Source organism: Neodiprion lecontei, chromosome 5, assembly GCF_021901455.1.
Source record: "Neodiprion lecontei isolate iyNeoLeco1 chromosome 5, iyNeoLeco1.1, whole genome shotgun sequence".
Lineage (NCBI taxonomy): Eukaryota > Metazoa > Arthropoda > Insecta > Hymenoptera > Diprionidae > Neodiprion > Neodiprion lecontei.
In genome coordinates, this window is record NC_060264.1 from 5,768,188 (window position 1) to 5,781,700 (window position 13,513).

General features: G+C 34.6%; 1 protein-coding gene across 7 annotated transcripts in view; it reads left to right on the forward strand.

Moving 5' to 3' along the window:
* LOC107217340 overlaps positions 1-13,513 on the forward strand; it is a 166,356-nt gene that overhangs the window by 70,652 nt on the left and 82,191 nt on the right. For 6 of the 7 annotated variants that reach the window (XM_046741888.1, XM_046741890.1, XM_015654838.2 and 3 more), the window contains 4 exons: positions 292-465; positions 711-872; positions 1,032-1,274; positions 1,587-1,817. In XM_046741888.1, coding sequence (XP_046597844.1) covers positions 292-465; positions 711-872; positions 1,032-1,274; positions 1,587-1,817 — 810 coding nt within the window. The remainder of the gene's footprint in view (positions 1-291; positions 466-710; positions 873-1,031; positions 1,275-1,586; positions 1,818-13,513) is intronic. The other variant, XM_015654839.2, reaches the window with a different exon arrangement.

Below are 13,513 nucleotides of genomic sequence, written 5' to 3' on the forward strand. Positions count from 1 at the left end.
TCGAAATGACCGATGCCGAATACCTGTTTACCGAACCTTGTCGCCCGGTAGGAAAACCTGATTTAATCGTGAAGGACTGAGAACAATAGAGAACGGTACCTACGTTTCATTGAAATGAGACCACGCTTTTGTATGAAAATTTTTCGTCCCATTTTTCAGTGTCACGTTAACAACTCCGAGGACAACACATCCGTAGCGACTCTCTTCTCGTCGCTGAATTTCGCTACTGTTATTATATTTTCAAATACATCGTATCTGCTCGACTATACATTTTTATTCGTGTTACGACAGGTAGCGCAGCTAAAAAAATTTGCCGAAGGTAGCGGTTTGGGTATCAGTTTGGAAGGTACGGTCGACGTTGAAGACGGCCAAGAAGTGCGACCCCATCACTACATTAGATCCATACTTCCCGAAGGACCCGTCGGACAAAACGGATGCCTGAGGAGCGGGGACGAGCTTCTTGAGGTGCGCTAACAAGCTGATCCGTGTTTGTTTCATATCAACATTGAAGGAGCTTGGAAGTTTCCGATTCATAATTTAACCCGTGATTCGCGTTGCTCGAATTGAAGCTCTCGCGGCTTTTCTGCAAATTCTCATCTATGTTCCAACATCCCCCCACAATAAAAAAAAAAAAAAAAACATTTATCTCGGGATTACTGAAACCGATTCTAATGTCTGAAACGATAAAGCTCCCGCTCTTATTTTTACAGGTAAATGGATACCGTTTACTTGGAATAAACCATATGGAAGTTGTCAGTGTTCTTAAGGAGCTGCCTCTCCACGTTCGCATGGTTTGCGGAAGAAATATCGCTTCGCAGGATCCGCTTTGTCCAATTGACACAGCTCAGCACCAAGCGGCTTTTCAAACACGAGTACGTTAGACACAAGTTAACGCGAACACGACGCTTTTAATCGACATAGATAAATGCCTGTAATGTTAATTCTACTTCTTCTCCTTTTTTTTTTTTTGTCATTTTTTTTTTCATTTTTTCAATACCATCGCGTTTTTTCGTTACTTTGCTGCATCGCAGAGCATCCTAGGCGGTTCCCTGCAGAATTTATTACCAGCAATGGATCGTCTTGTGAAGGCTAAATCTGACGGCTCTTTGGCATCTACAACAACCACGGCAACGGTGACGGACGCAAGTCTTAGCAAGATGAAATCGCGCTCTCTTGAACCTCTGACAGGCCTTGCCATGTGGAGTTCGGAACCGCAAATTATTGAATTGATTAAAGGAGAGAGGGGCCTTGGGTTTTCGATTTTGGACTATCAGGTACGAACAATTTCATACTCTGCTCGAATTTAATTCCGAATATTGTGACTTTTTACCACCGTCTTCTACAATCCGACTGGCAGTTTCTCGCAGAGGATCAAAATGTTGGCACCATTAGCTTCTACTCACAAATTCCAATGTCGACTGGAACTTTGCAACAGCTGATATGAAACTGAAATTCTACCAAAGATTTCATGAAAATATAGAAAAAAAAAGAAAAAATATATCGCAAGATGCGCTTTTCGTCGTATTTCGATGGATTTCACGAAGATTCTTGTCACAGTCGTGCCTTTTTTCACACCGTTTTTTCAGGATCCGATGAACCCCAACGAAACTGTGATAGTAATTCGTTCACTGGTGCCTGGCGGTGTGGCTCAAGTAGACGGGCAATTGATCCCAGGGGATCGCTTGCTCTTCGTGAACGATATTGCACTGGAGAATGCAACGCTGGACCAGGCAGTTCAAGCGCTGAAGGGTGCGCCGAAGGGAACAGTGCGTATCGGAGTAGCTAAGCCGCTGCCTATTCCAGATAGCATTGCCCAGGTGAGCGGTCAAGACGACGAGATAGTTCATGTTCTCGATGATGATAATAAGAAATATTTCATACCGCATATCGCGGTCACCGATAGTCGCAGACAAAGGCAGGAGTATTTTAGAGAAAGAAAAATTAACGTCGTTCAACCTCCTCATCACATGGACTTGATCGAGGGGCTGCAACATCAGCACAATCTCGTTAAGTCCGAAAGCTTTTAAGGGCTGTTTGAAATTGTCTCCTCACACTTGTATGATATTCAGTTCGATATCGCGTTGCAGGTTTTTCTTTTAATATCGGGCACCTTGTTGTCAAGGAAAAATTTGTCAACTTTTTTAGACGGCAGCTGTTAATATTTGCGCACTTACTAGCGTCCGTACATTCGATTTTTTTTTTCTCTCTTTATTTTGATAATGTTTTACCAAACGAAAGTATGTAAGTGCCTTGACAATTAAAAATCGATAATTCTCAGACGAATTTGATTATAAACGATACATCGACCCCCAAGCGCCTGTAATTATTTGCTTCGTGGTTTAACGTTTGGTAAATCGTCATCGGGTGTAGACACTCGGGTAATTGTATAATCCGTCAACGAAAATTTTGGCACCTCTGTAATGCGCGTCTCCGGACAATGTGAGCATTCAAGTTTTATAGGAGTTTAGAGGGACAATGAAGATGCGACTGGTGGTCCGTTCAAATTACGATAAGTAGATGATTTTAAATGGATTAATTTAATTTTACGCTGGTACACGTTCGGCGCAACTATCGTCAAACTAGTATTTCGGTTATAATTAGGTATTTTTAAATACAATACATTCTAACAAAATTCATTTGTAATCAACGATAGACCGCATCGTTGATCATTGCAACTGTTAACTTAGTTCTAAAGTGGACTAAATATGGATCAAATGGGATTTTGAAATATTATGGTATTATAATATGGATTTATGATAGAAAATTGATTAATATTTATGATAAATAGAATTCGTAGAAATCTCGCACATCGTTGGCGTATATTTCGAATTTACGAGCTTTTTTCACACGTCTTTAAATTGAATCACAAATTACATTGAATGCCTAAATCTCTTTCAATCATTTTATACATGCACACACACTTGTAGCTATATACACACATATATGAATATATATTTGTTTTTTCGAATATATGTTAGCCGTTTGTATATAATTACCGTAATATCGTATATCAATTACAACGATCACATTCATTACGACGAATTTTACAAACAAATAAGTATGTAACTCATACCGACTTTTCCGGAATTTGATTTATATGACACGTTCAGATATTTGATTCATATCGACCAATATTTAATGACAAACAGTATTCTAGGGCATTTGCTCGGTATTTTTTAATTAAAATCTTTGATATATATATATATATATATATATAACTATAGCTGCTTTTTTTCTCTCGGACATTCCATGAATCATTATGTACATAATATTTTGTTGATAACGATTGAATATTTTATTTTTATTCATGTTCGTTTTTCTTTACTTTTACAATTATGCGCGTAGTTTTCACATATTTCAGCACGTCGCCGAAACAAGCCAGGTATTTCTCACGTCTTTTGACTATGTGTTATTATTCCCATCTATATATTATATATACTTTGTCTCAGTTTTCTGACAGTTTATTTTTGTGATTTTGTTAATTCCTTTTCATTGTTGTCAATTACGCTTTACTCCCCGATTATGTTAATTTTTACGTTTTAACGGTTTCGTTGTAAATATCAATGTTATACAGCACGCTACGTATTAAAACGCACCCGCTAAAATTTATAAATATAACTTAGCGAAGGAAGGAAAAAAAAAAAACAAAAAAAAAAAATAAGGAAGAAATAGGACGCTGCAAAATTTGCTAAGACTTCTTTGTCAACCGTAGCTTTCATTTTAAATTTCGTGATTTTAATACCAAATTGACATTTATCGATATATTAATAAAATCTTTAACAAATCATTACTAGACTTAAAAACTATGCAAAGTTTCTCGAAAATTTATTGAAAATAAATCGTGAAATAAACTGCAACTTTCATTATAAATGAATAAGGAAAAATTCACCCTCGGAATCGTCAAGTATTGGCATTGGAGATTAAATTATCAAGTCGCACTGCTATTCGTTGATCTCACGAAAATTTCCTAACTTTTTAACGTATGCATAAACTAATATGCATAACAAGTAACTCGAAAAAATGGCAGCACCAAAAAATAAAGTTCCGATGTATGTATACATAATACATATACGTACACATATGTACTTATCGAATGTCTTGACATAATAATTTCCCGTATTACCTGAAAATTGAAGTAAAAAAATATACGGAGTAATAATTCGTATTTAAATATATACGAAAATGTATAATACAAATAATAGTAATTCTGTAAATACAATCAACATATTTATCTCCCGTTATGCATGCGTTTGCGAATATATATTTTTTCCATTTTTTCTCCATGTTTATCTCTCTTTGAAATACACTCATTATTCCATTTCGGTATTCAAACAATTGACAAATTATAACACCATTTAAATACGTAAACATATCAAGATTAAATTCTGAAAAGTTATTACGTAATAGTTGAAATAACAAAAATAATAATGATAATAGTAATAATAATAATCAAATAACGGTCAAAAAATTTCAAACCACATCGGAATTGTAATTGTTAACGATTGTATTTTCGGAATTCATATATATATATATATATATGATATATGATATCATATATACATATATACATACACATCATATATAATAAACGGGATGCTGTTTACCTGTAAAATTGTTATTTTTTGTTCATTTTGTATAGCCCCATGAGTCTTTCCATTTATCCTCGCATCCGTTATTCTATCCTAATTTTTGTGTTTTTATTATGCATAGGTATCACGTATATAATTTCTGTTCGTGTAATCATTTCACCTTTCGATTTATTCTTATGATGTTTTTTTTTTTCTTTGATTTTGTCTACTGTGAAATTGAGTTTCCTTGTCTAAGAAAACAAATATTCAAACAGAAAATATGCATTTAGTATTACAATGTATCCGATGCTTGGTGATTGAAAAAAAAACAAAACTTATTCAAGCACGGGATATTTTCGCAAACACAAACGTTTCGTTTAAACCAATAACGTAATGATTCAGGTTTCATCGGTGTAACTTGCCATTTGCTAATTGCCAATATTTCGCAAATCAATGTGCGCAATAATTTATACATATAAATCAGGTATTGTTTAGCCGTTTTTACGTATAACGTGCAAAAAAAAAGTATTTGAAAAAAGTTCGTCGATGTTATTTTATCGAACCGATAGATGCAACGTACAATTGAAACTGCACTTTCTAACCGAGGAACGTGTCTTGAACGATAAATGCATACGCGGTAAGTATCGTATCGAAATAATATAAAAGTATTCTGCCATTCACTTTATAATAACGTGAACAATTTATAATAACACGTGAAAGATTATATATTCTTTTCATTTCGTATACTCAAAGACAATAATTACAATTATACGCTACGTAATGTGAACAAAGTGCTGCGACCTTTTGAAAATCTTCGTTGAGCGTATTTCAGGTCTTATTGTTTAGGTAACAAAGGCGCGTCTTTGTTTCTAACAAATTTCCCTCAAGCTCGCTGTATAAGTGATTCCGTTATACATACATACGATAATCAATTTGACGAATTTGCGTCTAAAGAGCTGCTGCACGTGCGATTTCAAGTCACGCGTCCACGTGCATTAAACATTGCAGTTACATAATGTTAAAAGTATAAAAATAAAGGAAGGAAAAATGAGAAAAAATTTCGTTGCGAAAAAGTTATGTGGGATGGTGGCGGAGAAATGATTTTTTTGATAAAGGAAACAAATATGAAAACTGCTAAGTAAGTACAAAAAACAAAAAAAAAAACAAAAATGTAATAGTGAATGAAAATTGCCTGGTAGAGTAGAAAAAAAAATTTTTTTTCATAAAATATAATTGATTCGATATACATATATATATATATACACTTTGTTGTAACAAACGGAGCAGTGATTAAATTGCCTTTGTCTTCTTTGCAGTTAGGCGAAAGAATGCAAAACGAAAAAAAAAAGAGACAGACTGATCAGATACTTGAGAGACTTGAGAGACAGAGACACGTAGAAACTGTGAGAAGTCAGAGAACAGAAAACCAGAGCCGGTGATATATGCGGTAAATATTAATATATATCTATATATATATATATATAATTATAATAATTCTCTTTTTATTGTAAAAATACGCCCTACAACGATCTTAGATCGAGAATAAATTAACATTTCTAAATATGTGAGTATACATCTTTTTTTTTTTCTTTTCATCACCGTATCACTTTTTCTCTGTACCATACGTGTTATTCTTATACCTATATACGCATTCATACCACACGTATAAAATATGATAGCTGAGAATTTGTTACATGCCATTGTAGGTATGTGACACACGTATATGTATGTATATTATATGTATATGTATAGATTTTCACTACTCACCGGCACTTTTCTTCACTATTATTATTGTCATTGATAGAAATGAGATTTTCAAATACATAACGCTATTATACCCACATAATTATTTCAGCTCGAACGCCATGTGTTTGTGCGCGCGCGTGTGTGTGTTGCTTTTTTTTTTCTTTTTTATTTTTCTCAAGAGCCAAAAACAGCTTTTAATTCTATAAAATTTTACGTCGGACTATGAATGTACAGATAGACGACTCAGCGGTAAATTGATTCGAATAAAATAAACAAATCAAAGAACGGGGAATCACGGACCGAGTCTGAAAGACAAATATAGAATACGTGAAAAGGTTTTTAATCGAATTCACTTCGCGCAGCTGAACAATATTGTCTTTTTTTTTTACAATTTCTCTCCTACATTTTTTCCCCTCCATCGCCTTCAGCTCGACTATTCTCAACTTTTTTTATTTTTTTTTTTTTTAAGCTCTGTCTGAGCTTGATAAGAGTTCATCATCTTCCGCGTAGACAAAAAATGAGCCCATTCTACGAGAGAATTTCAACGCGCACTTCAGAGCCACTGAATCTTTTTAATTCTAGACGAAGCTTAATCTAGCCGTCCAATATCCACCTCGGGTTCCCTATAAAGTCCTTTTATCACTCGAAGAGTGTCTCTTCGCGAAGGGAAAGTTTCATTTAAGGTGTAGACTTTATAAACGTAATTCTTTCGCAGTTTACTTGCTGAAACGAAACGTGCGTTACATACTCAAACAAATTACATTCTTGGCGAACGATGTATAATTAATCGGAATATCTGTATCAGGATCCGTGATCTTTATTATCGATTTTTTTTTTCTTTTCTTCGTCTCACCGAAGTTCGATACTTTTTCTTTTCATTTCTCTAGTAAAAACAGCTGATTGTAAACTAATACACGCCGATTATGAACTTTACTTTTTATTAGAAATTATAATAAGTACGTAGAAAATAACACACTGCCTTTCTCTTGTTCTAATCATGCGACTGCCTATGGCTGCCAAATTAATATGCCTCATGCATATTCTTTTCCACTTTAAATTCTATAAACTAACCGAAACAGGAGTTTTTGTAATTTTATTCCCAGTTCAGCGCACCGGCGATTAATCGCTGATTAACAATTCTGAAGTTTATCCGTACATGCGGCATACAAATTTTAACTAGCAGTATGAATTTCATTTTATTATTATCATTGTTGCAGCTTATAAATTAATGCTTACTTCAAGCGAGTGTGCGAGGACCTTGAAAATAGGCGTATTCTGACAAGTGAAATATATTTCTATAATAATTTTTTATTTTTTATTTAGTTCAACAACACAATGCGGTACTTTATTCGTGTGATTAATAACGAAACGCGTAAGCAATCAAAATTCAATTGAACTCAGAAATACCACGAAGCGGAAAAAAATTTGTTATTATTTTTTTTTTTTTTTCTTTACAACATGTTGCATAATTCTGAAAGTGATGAATTTCTTCGAAACTAAACCTTTTCAAACGTCTTCGCACCCTCTTGATACGGTGGTTAAAATTTCATTCAAATTATCTTGTTCATTTTTTTTTTATTTTTCTTTTCAAACATTCTTCTTACAGAACAGGATGTAAGCACTGATAAAAATGCGGAAGGATAATCATCACAATTTACCTATGTATCGACCAATGCGATATCATTGTTGTGACTGTTAAATATAAACATATTATTACTACATACATATATACATATATATATATATATATACATATATATATATATACACTAATATGTATTATAACTTTAACGGTGTTCTGTGTACCCCAAGGCAACCATTTTAACCCGAACACTTGACACTACATAATTATATAACACATTGCGTGCGTGGAATCATTATATGCAAATCCGAATCCCGAGGGAAAAAAGCAAACAACCGAATTAAAAGAAAACTCCGTCATTTTCATATACACAATGTCGAGGATAGCAATTTTTATATAAAACTTTGTATCTTGTTTCATATATATATATATATATACACACACACGTATATATAACGATCGGCAGTTACATATCCTTATGAGAATAAACATACCTGTACGTAGAAGTTGTGCAAAGATTGAAAAAAAAATTGATGATGAAAAGATGTGAAACGGAACGAATCAAATGAAAATTGGGCAAATTTTTTAAATAACGATCAAATTTCTGTAACATTTAATTTGAATGAAAATTAACGACAAACTAAAGTGAAACTAACGAATGGATGGTTAAAACAACAAACGAAAATCAAGACGCGATATATAACTACTAATGGGATCAATTCATTGTGAAAAAAAAAAGGTATTACATTTTGAAATACGCGTATAAGCAAAAGTAAAACCTGAAAGTTGAGCTTAAGAGTAACGAAACGAAAATAAATGTGATTAAAACAATATTGTTCTTCACTGCACAGGCTTTTAGAATAAAACGTTACGCCGAGGAAGCGATGTTTGAATAACGCATTGTGGCGGTAAATAATTTCGCTATAAAACGCTAATAAAATAATTACGTTGCTGTTTTGTTAGTTATACGTCTTATAGCTCGTCGTGATAAATGCGAAAACCGTTCAAGTTTTTTTTTGACAGTAGCAAATGGCCCGAAAATAATATTATTCCTGTTTCTACGGGATAGCAAAATGATCGTGAAAAAAACAAAAACGTGAGATCGAATAACCAACGAAAACTAAATATTTAACTTTTAAATCGAACTTCGCGATCCGCTGGATTACGTTTCCGGACGATACAGAATTATACGCTGCTTTCGTGCTACGTCGTATTATTTTGACAATAAATATCCGCGTTAATATTCCAAGTGTATTTTTGAACAATGAAGCGATGTAATTTCGATTTTCTAACAACGATTTTCGCGAGGAATTTAATATGCTTAAATTTCATACACGCGTACATATATTTCAACTAAATAACGATGCTTCGACGCGTGGAATTCCAACGAATTATTCGAATATATAATACATATAAACTGGTATGTTGACTTTCAAATTCATCGTTTATACGATTTATCGTTAAACGAGATATCCTGTTTGGTTAAACTTTGAAACACGAGCCATTAGGCGGTGGCTTTCATTTCTGTACAACGATACTTTATAAGGCATATTATTCTATGCACGTATACCTATGTCGACGATATACACTTGATTCGGTGCATGTAATATTTATTACATTGGCAGGAGGCTAATCGTTTATCCTTGTTGATTATTTATATGTATATGTAATTTGAAAACATCGATTACTAATGGGAAACAATCTTCCTTAATTCGCTATCATCATTTGTTGAACGTGGGCGGTCGAAATAAGCGTAATAAATGCAAAATAAACCCCCGGTTGAATTTTCTCGAATTCGTTGAATCTGCGATTTCAAAATCACGCATTGGATACCGCTAAATAAAAAATTTTAAAAAATAAAAAAAAAAAAAAAAAAAAAGAAACCGACTCTCCATCTATAGTAGTACACCTGTAGTATTTATCTTAGGTCCACGAGAAATAAATGGATCATCCTTTATTTAACTGTACATCGAAACGGTATTACATATTTCCTATCGCACGAATTTTTCACGATATGAATTGGCTAACTATAAATAATAATAACCCAAGTCCGATGTATTTCCTTCAATGGTTATCGTGACAGACACTTTGAATACTCAAAGATAAATGTTCCGTAGAAAATTACGTATGTATTGACTTTTGTACAAACTGGCGGTAAATCTAAACGACTAGAGAGTTAAAAAAGGCTGTAATTACCTGCGATTATAAATTTAAAAAAAAAGTTTTTTCGCGCTACTTTTCGTCACCGTGAAAACGCGAAGAGTCTGTCGGTCTCTCCGACAAACTTCCGCGATTGTATCGAAAACGGTCGAGTGAAAAATTTGAAACTGATAGGACTCGGCAGCCGGAAAGAAAAAAGTTTTGAAAGAAAAATTGGGAAAACGAAAAACTTACAAATTTAAAAAAAAAAAAGAAATAAATGTGTAAACTGAGAATAACATAATCGTTTATTCAGAAAAAGTGACGAGGAGTAAAAAGTATAGGAAAACAAAGTTCAAATTAAACGAGACGTGGTAATTTTTCATGCCCATCATTTCGTTGCAGAATCCTACAAGTTTGAAATTTTTTCAGCCAGCATTTTTCTAAAAACTTGTGTTTTAGGTTCTACGGGTTCTGAAACGTATAAATTCGTTGATTAATTATAAATATATATATTTTTTTCTTATCCTACGGTATTCGCAGCCTTTTTTAATTCTCCTCTTGAACTGAAAATATACGTCAGCAACGCAGATTAAAACACTTCTTAATACCATACACGACTGTGTTTTGGCTCGACGTTTGTACAAGTTTACCGTACGAATCTATGCAAAAAGATAGAAAAACGAAATACATATTACATGCAAAATCCTCGTTTCAACCGGTCTAAGGTTATAACCACCTGTATAACGAAAAAGCAACAAAAACGATTTCTGCTATTATATATTACCTTGAAATAAATTAAGTACAATACAGTATATGTAAGTTATATATGTTTATTGTGAAAACGAATATATGCACGTACATACATACATATACGTATACATGCCGCTATAAATTCTTGGCGTGACATGAATATTTATCATTATGTGGTATGAAAAAAAAAAAAAAAAAAAAAAAAAATTTGTTACAGCCCGACAATTTTAACCGTATGTAACTATCATGTGAAACTTTCGTTTGTTCAGTCGCCGTTTCAGATGTTATCTAACGAGTTTCTCAATGTCCAATGAACGTATAGTACTGACTACGAATGACCTCATCGTGCTTTTCCAAAGAAGAAATTAAATGGGAAAGAAAAAAGCAGAGGTTGAAGAAGGATGGATAAACACGTGCTCTGCACACCTAGGTATATAAATTCTACACGCATTCGTAGTTATACGGTAGAAAATGACTAATCACCCGTTAAATACACGTATGGAAAGGAAAAAAAGAAGAACCGACACCTGTACGCTATGTATGATTTGTTATTGTATTTACCTCTATTGTTAATAAATACAATTATGCAACAGTAAGTATATCATACTATCGAAGTGTCGTGTAAAATTCAATTCCAGTTTTTACCTGTGTTTTTAACGCACGATACGAACGGAGGGAATTACGGCGAGACGCGCATCGAACCAGGTAATTTTAGAATGACAAAAATTTATATTTATAATACTCGGAGCAAGCTAGAACGTCATTTGCTGTATAATGCAACTCGTGTATGTGGCCAATGTAATTAGATTCAAAGTTCCCAATTCAAGTATTCTTCCGACCAATCGAACGTAGATATTTGCAACGTGTGTATAATAGATTGAACCGACTGATACGGACCAGTTTATTAATAGCTCATGGAGGAAAAAAGATGTCTGGGACAAAACCGACACATATTTAATGCGACGTACTATACACTATATATACGTATAATGTACACATCGTATGTAATTAATTTCACTTTGTTTTTTCTCGGTGCCTGGATCATTCGGATGCAGAATTTTCATCTAAATTGCGATCTCGTCGAGGGTATTAAAATTCTGCTTTCGAAAATATCGGCTTGCAATGTTTTGCGTGCGAGATATGTTGTATGTTTTTGAACGAAGATCAATAAGCGGACTGTATAAACAAACGCATAAACTATACACTGGGAATTAGTGTGTGTTTGCGTGCATTAATAAAATCGAAATGTTTAAGGGTGGTGATAATTTTCCCTCCGAATCGCGATTACCGTGAAAAAATTTGCGAAACAGGAACGGCTGTTGTATAATAAAATAGAGCTAAAAATTTATCTGTAATTAACGTAACATTGTGCTAAATTATTCTTTTATATTCGCGTGTATTCGTTCCGGAATCCCACGCGAGCTTGTCTTCCGTCATATATCCAATATTTTTCGTCTTAATGGTTATTTTTAACGCGACGGCAAAACAACGTTACTGACGATTCTGTCTCGTGTATAATAAATCGTCGTCAGTCGCGTAGTTATTAACCTTTTACCGCAATACGTAGACGTAACGAAATCCGTCGAGCCTGCAGCAAAGAATAGAATTTGTTCTTTATTCGAAAAGACAACAACGTCTTTTTTCACGTGAAACTTATTTCAACAGTGTAAACCATACGCGAAATGCAAAAACTCGTGCATACACAATTAAATTAATAAATATAAAAAATTTCTCGTCACACGCGGTATCTGATTCGTAAAATTTTTGCCTCAATTCTCGTCCGAAATTAACCCGAATCGATTACGTGAATACATAACGTCAATTCTCACTAATTTTGTGAGTGTTTGAAGAATTCCTAGATACGGGCGATTTCTCAAATTTCATCAAAAATTCCAGTCACCGAAGCTTCATTCTCAAAATACCTGGACAACAAACGCAAGAAAAAAAAAATTCGTCCTGTATAAATTATCACCCACGTACCGATCGATCGATCGATAAATCGCGTCTGATAAACGCGGTGGATAAATGGTCGAAATGTGCGGAGAAAGAGAGAAGCGCGGATAAAAAGAGTCGGACAGCGAGAGGAGGAGCAGACTTGGTCAAGGTAGAGGGAAGAGTCAATTAACAAGCGCTGAGAGTCCAAGAAAGTTTCCTTCCGCCATTGGTTGAAACAACCAGAATTCATCGCGGGCCTCCGAGCCGGTCAGTGTAACAGCTCGTAGTTAGTTTTGTACAATCTCTCGTTCTGCGACGTCTCGCCGCGTTTACGACGCCGTTTTTAAATGCCTGGCGTCGCGGCCCGATTTTGCATTTCCGGTCAAGACCCGGTACCATGGATCAAGTTGTCCTGAGCAGGGCGTATTTCAGCCACGCTTGGGACGTGCCGATTGTGAGTCTACTCTTAATTGCCTGCGAAAGTCGGGATAAGTAGAGGCCAATTAAACTCGGAGCAAGATCGCAGCGTGATCGGACAGAGATGAGTCCGCTTCGGAGTGCCTTCGCTTCTAATCTCTTCTCTAGCAAATTTGCAAACAATTTTTTTTCCCCCGCGACATGTGCGCGTGTGTGCCGTGTGTATTGTGCGATTACGTCAAAAATAATAAAGAACTTCTCGCCACTCTTACTCACTATTTTATACCTATATATACGTGTAAATTAAGACGCTGACAGAAACTGCTCATACTCGCATGTGTATATATATACTCATTGTATACGACAGAGTGCC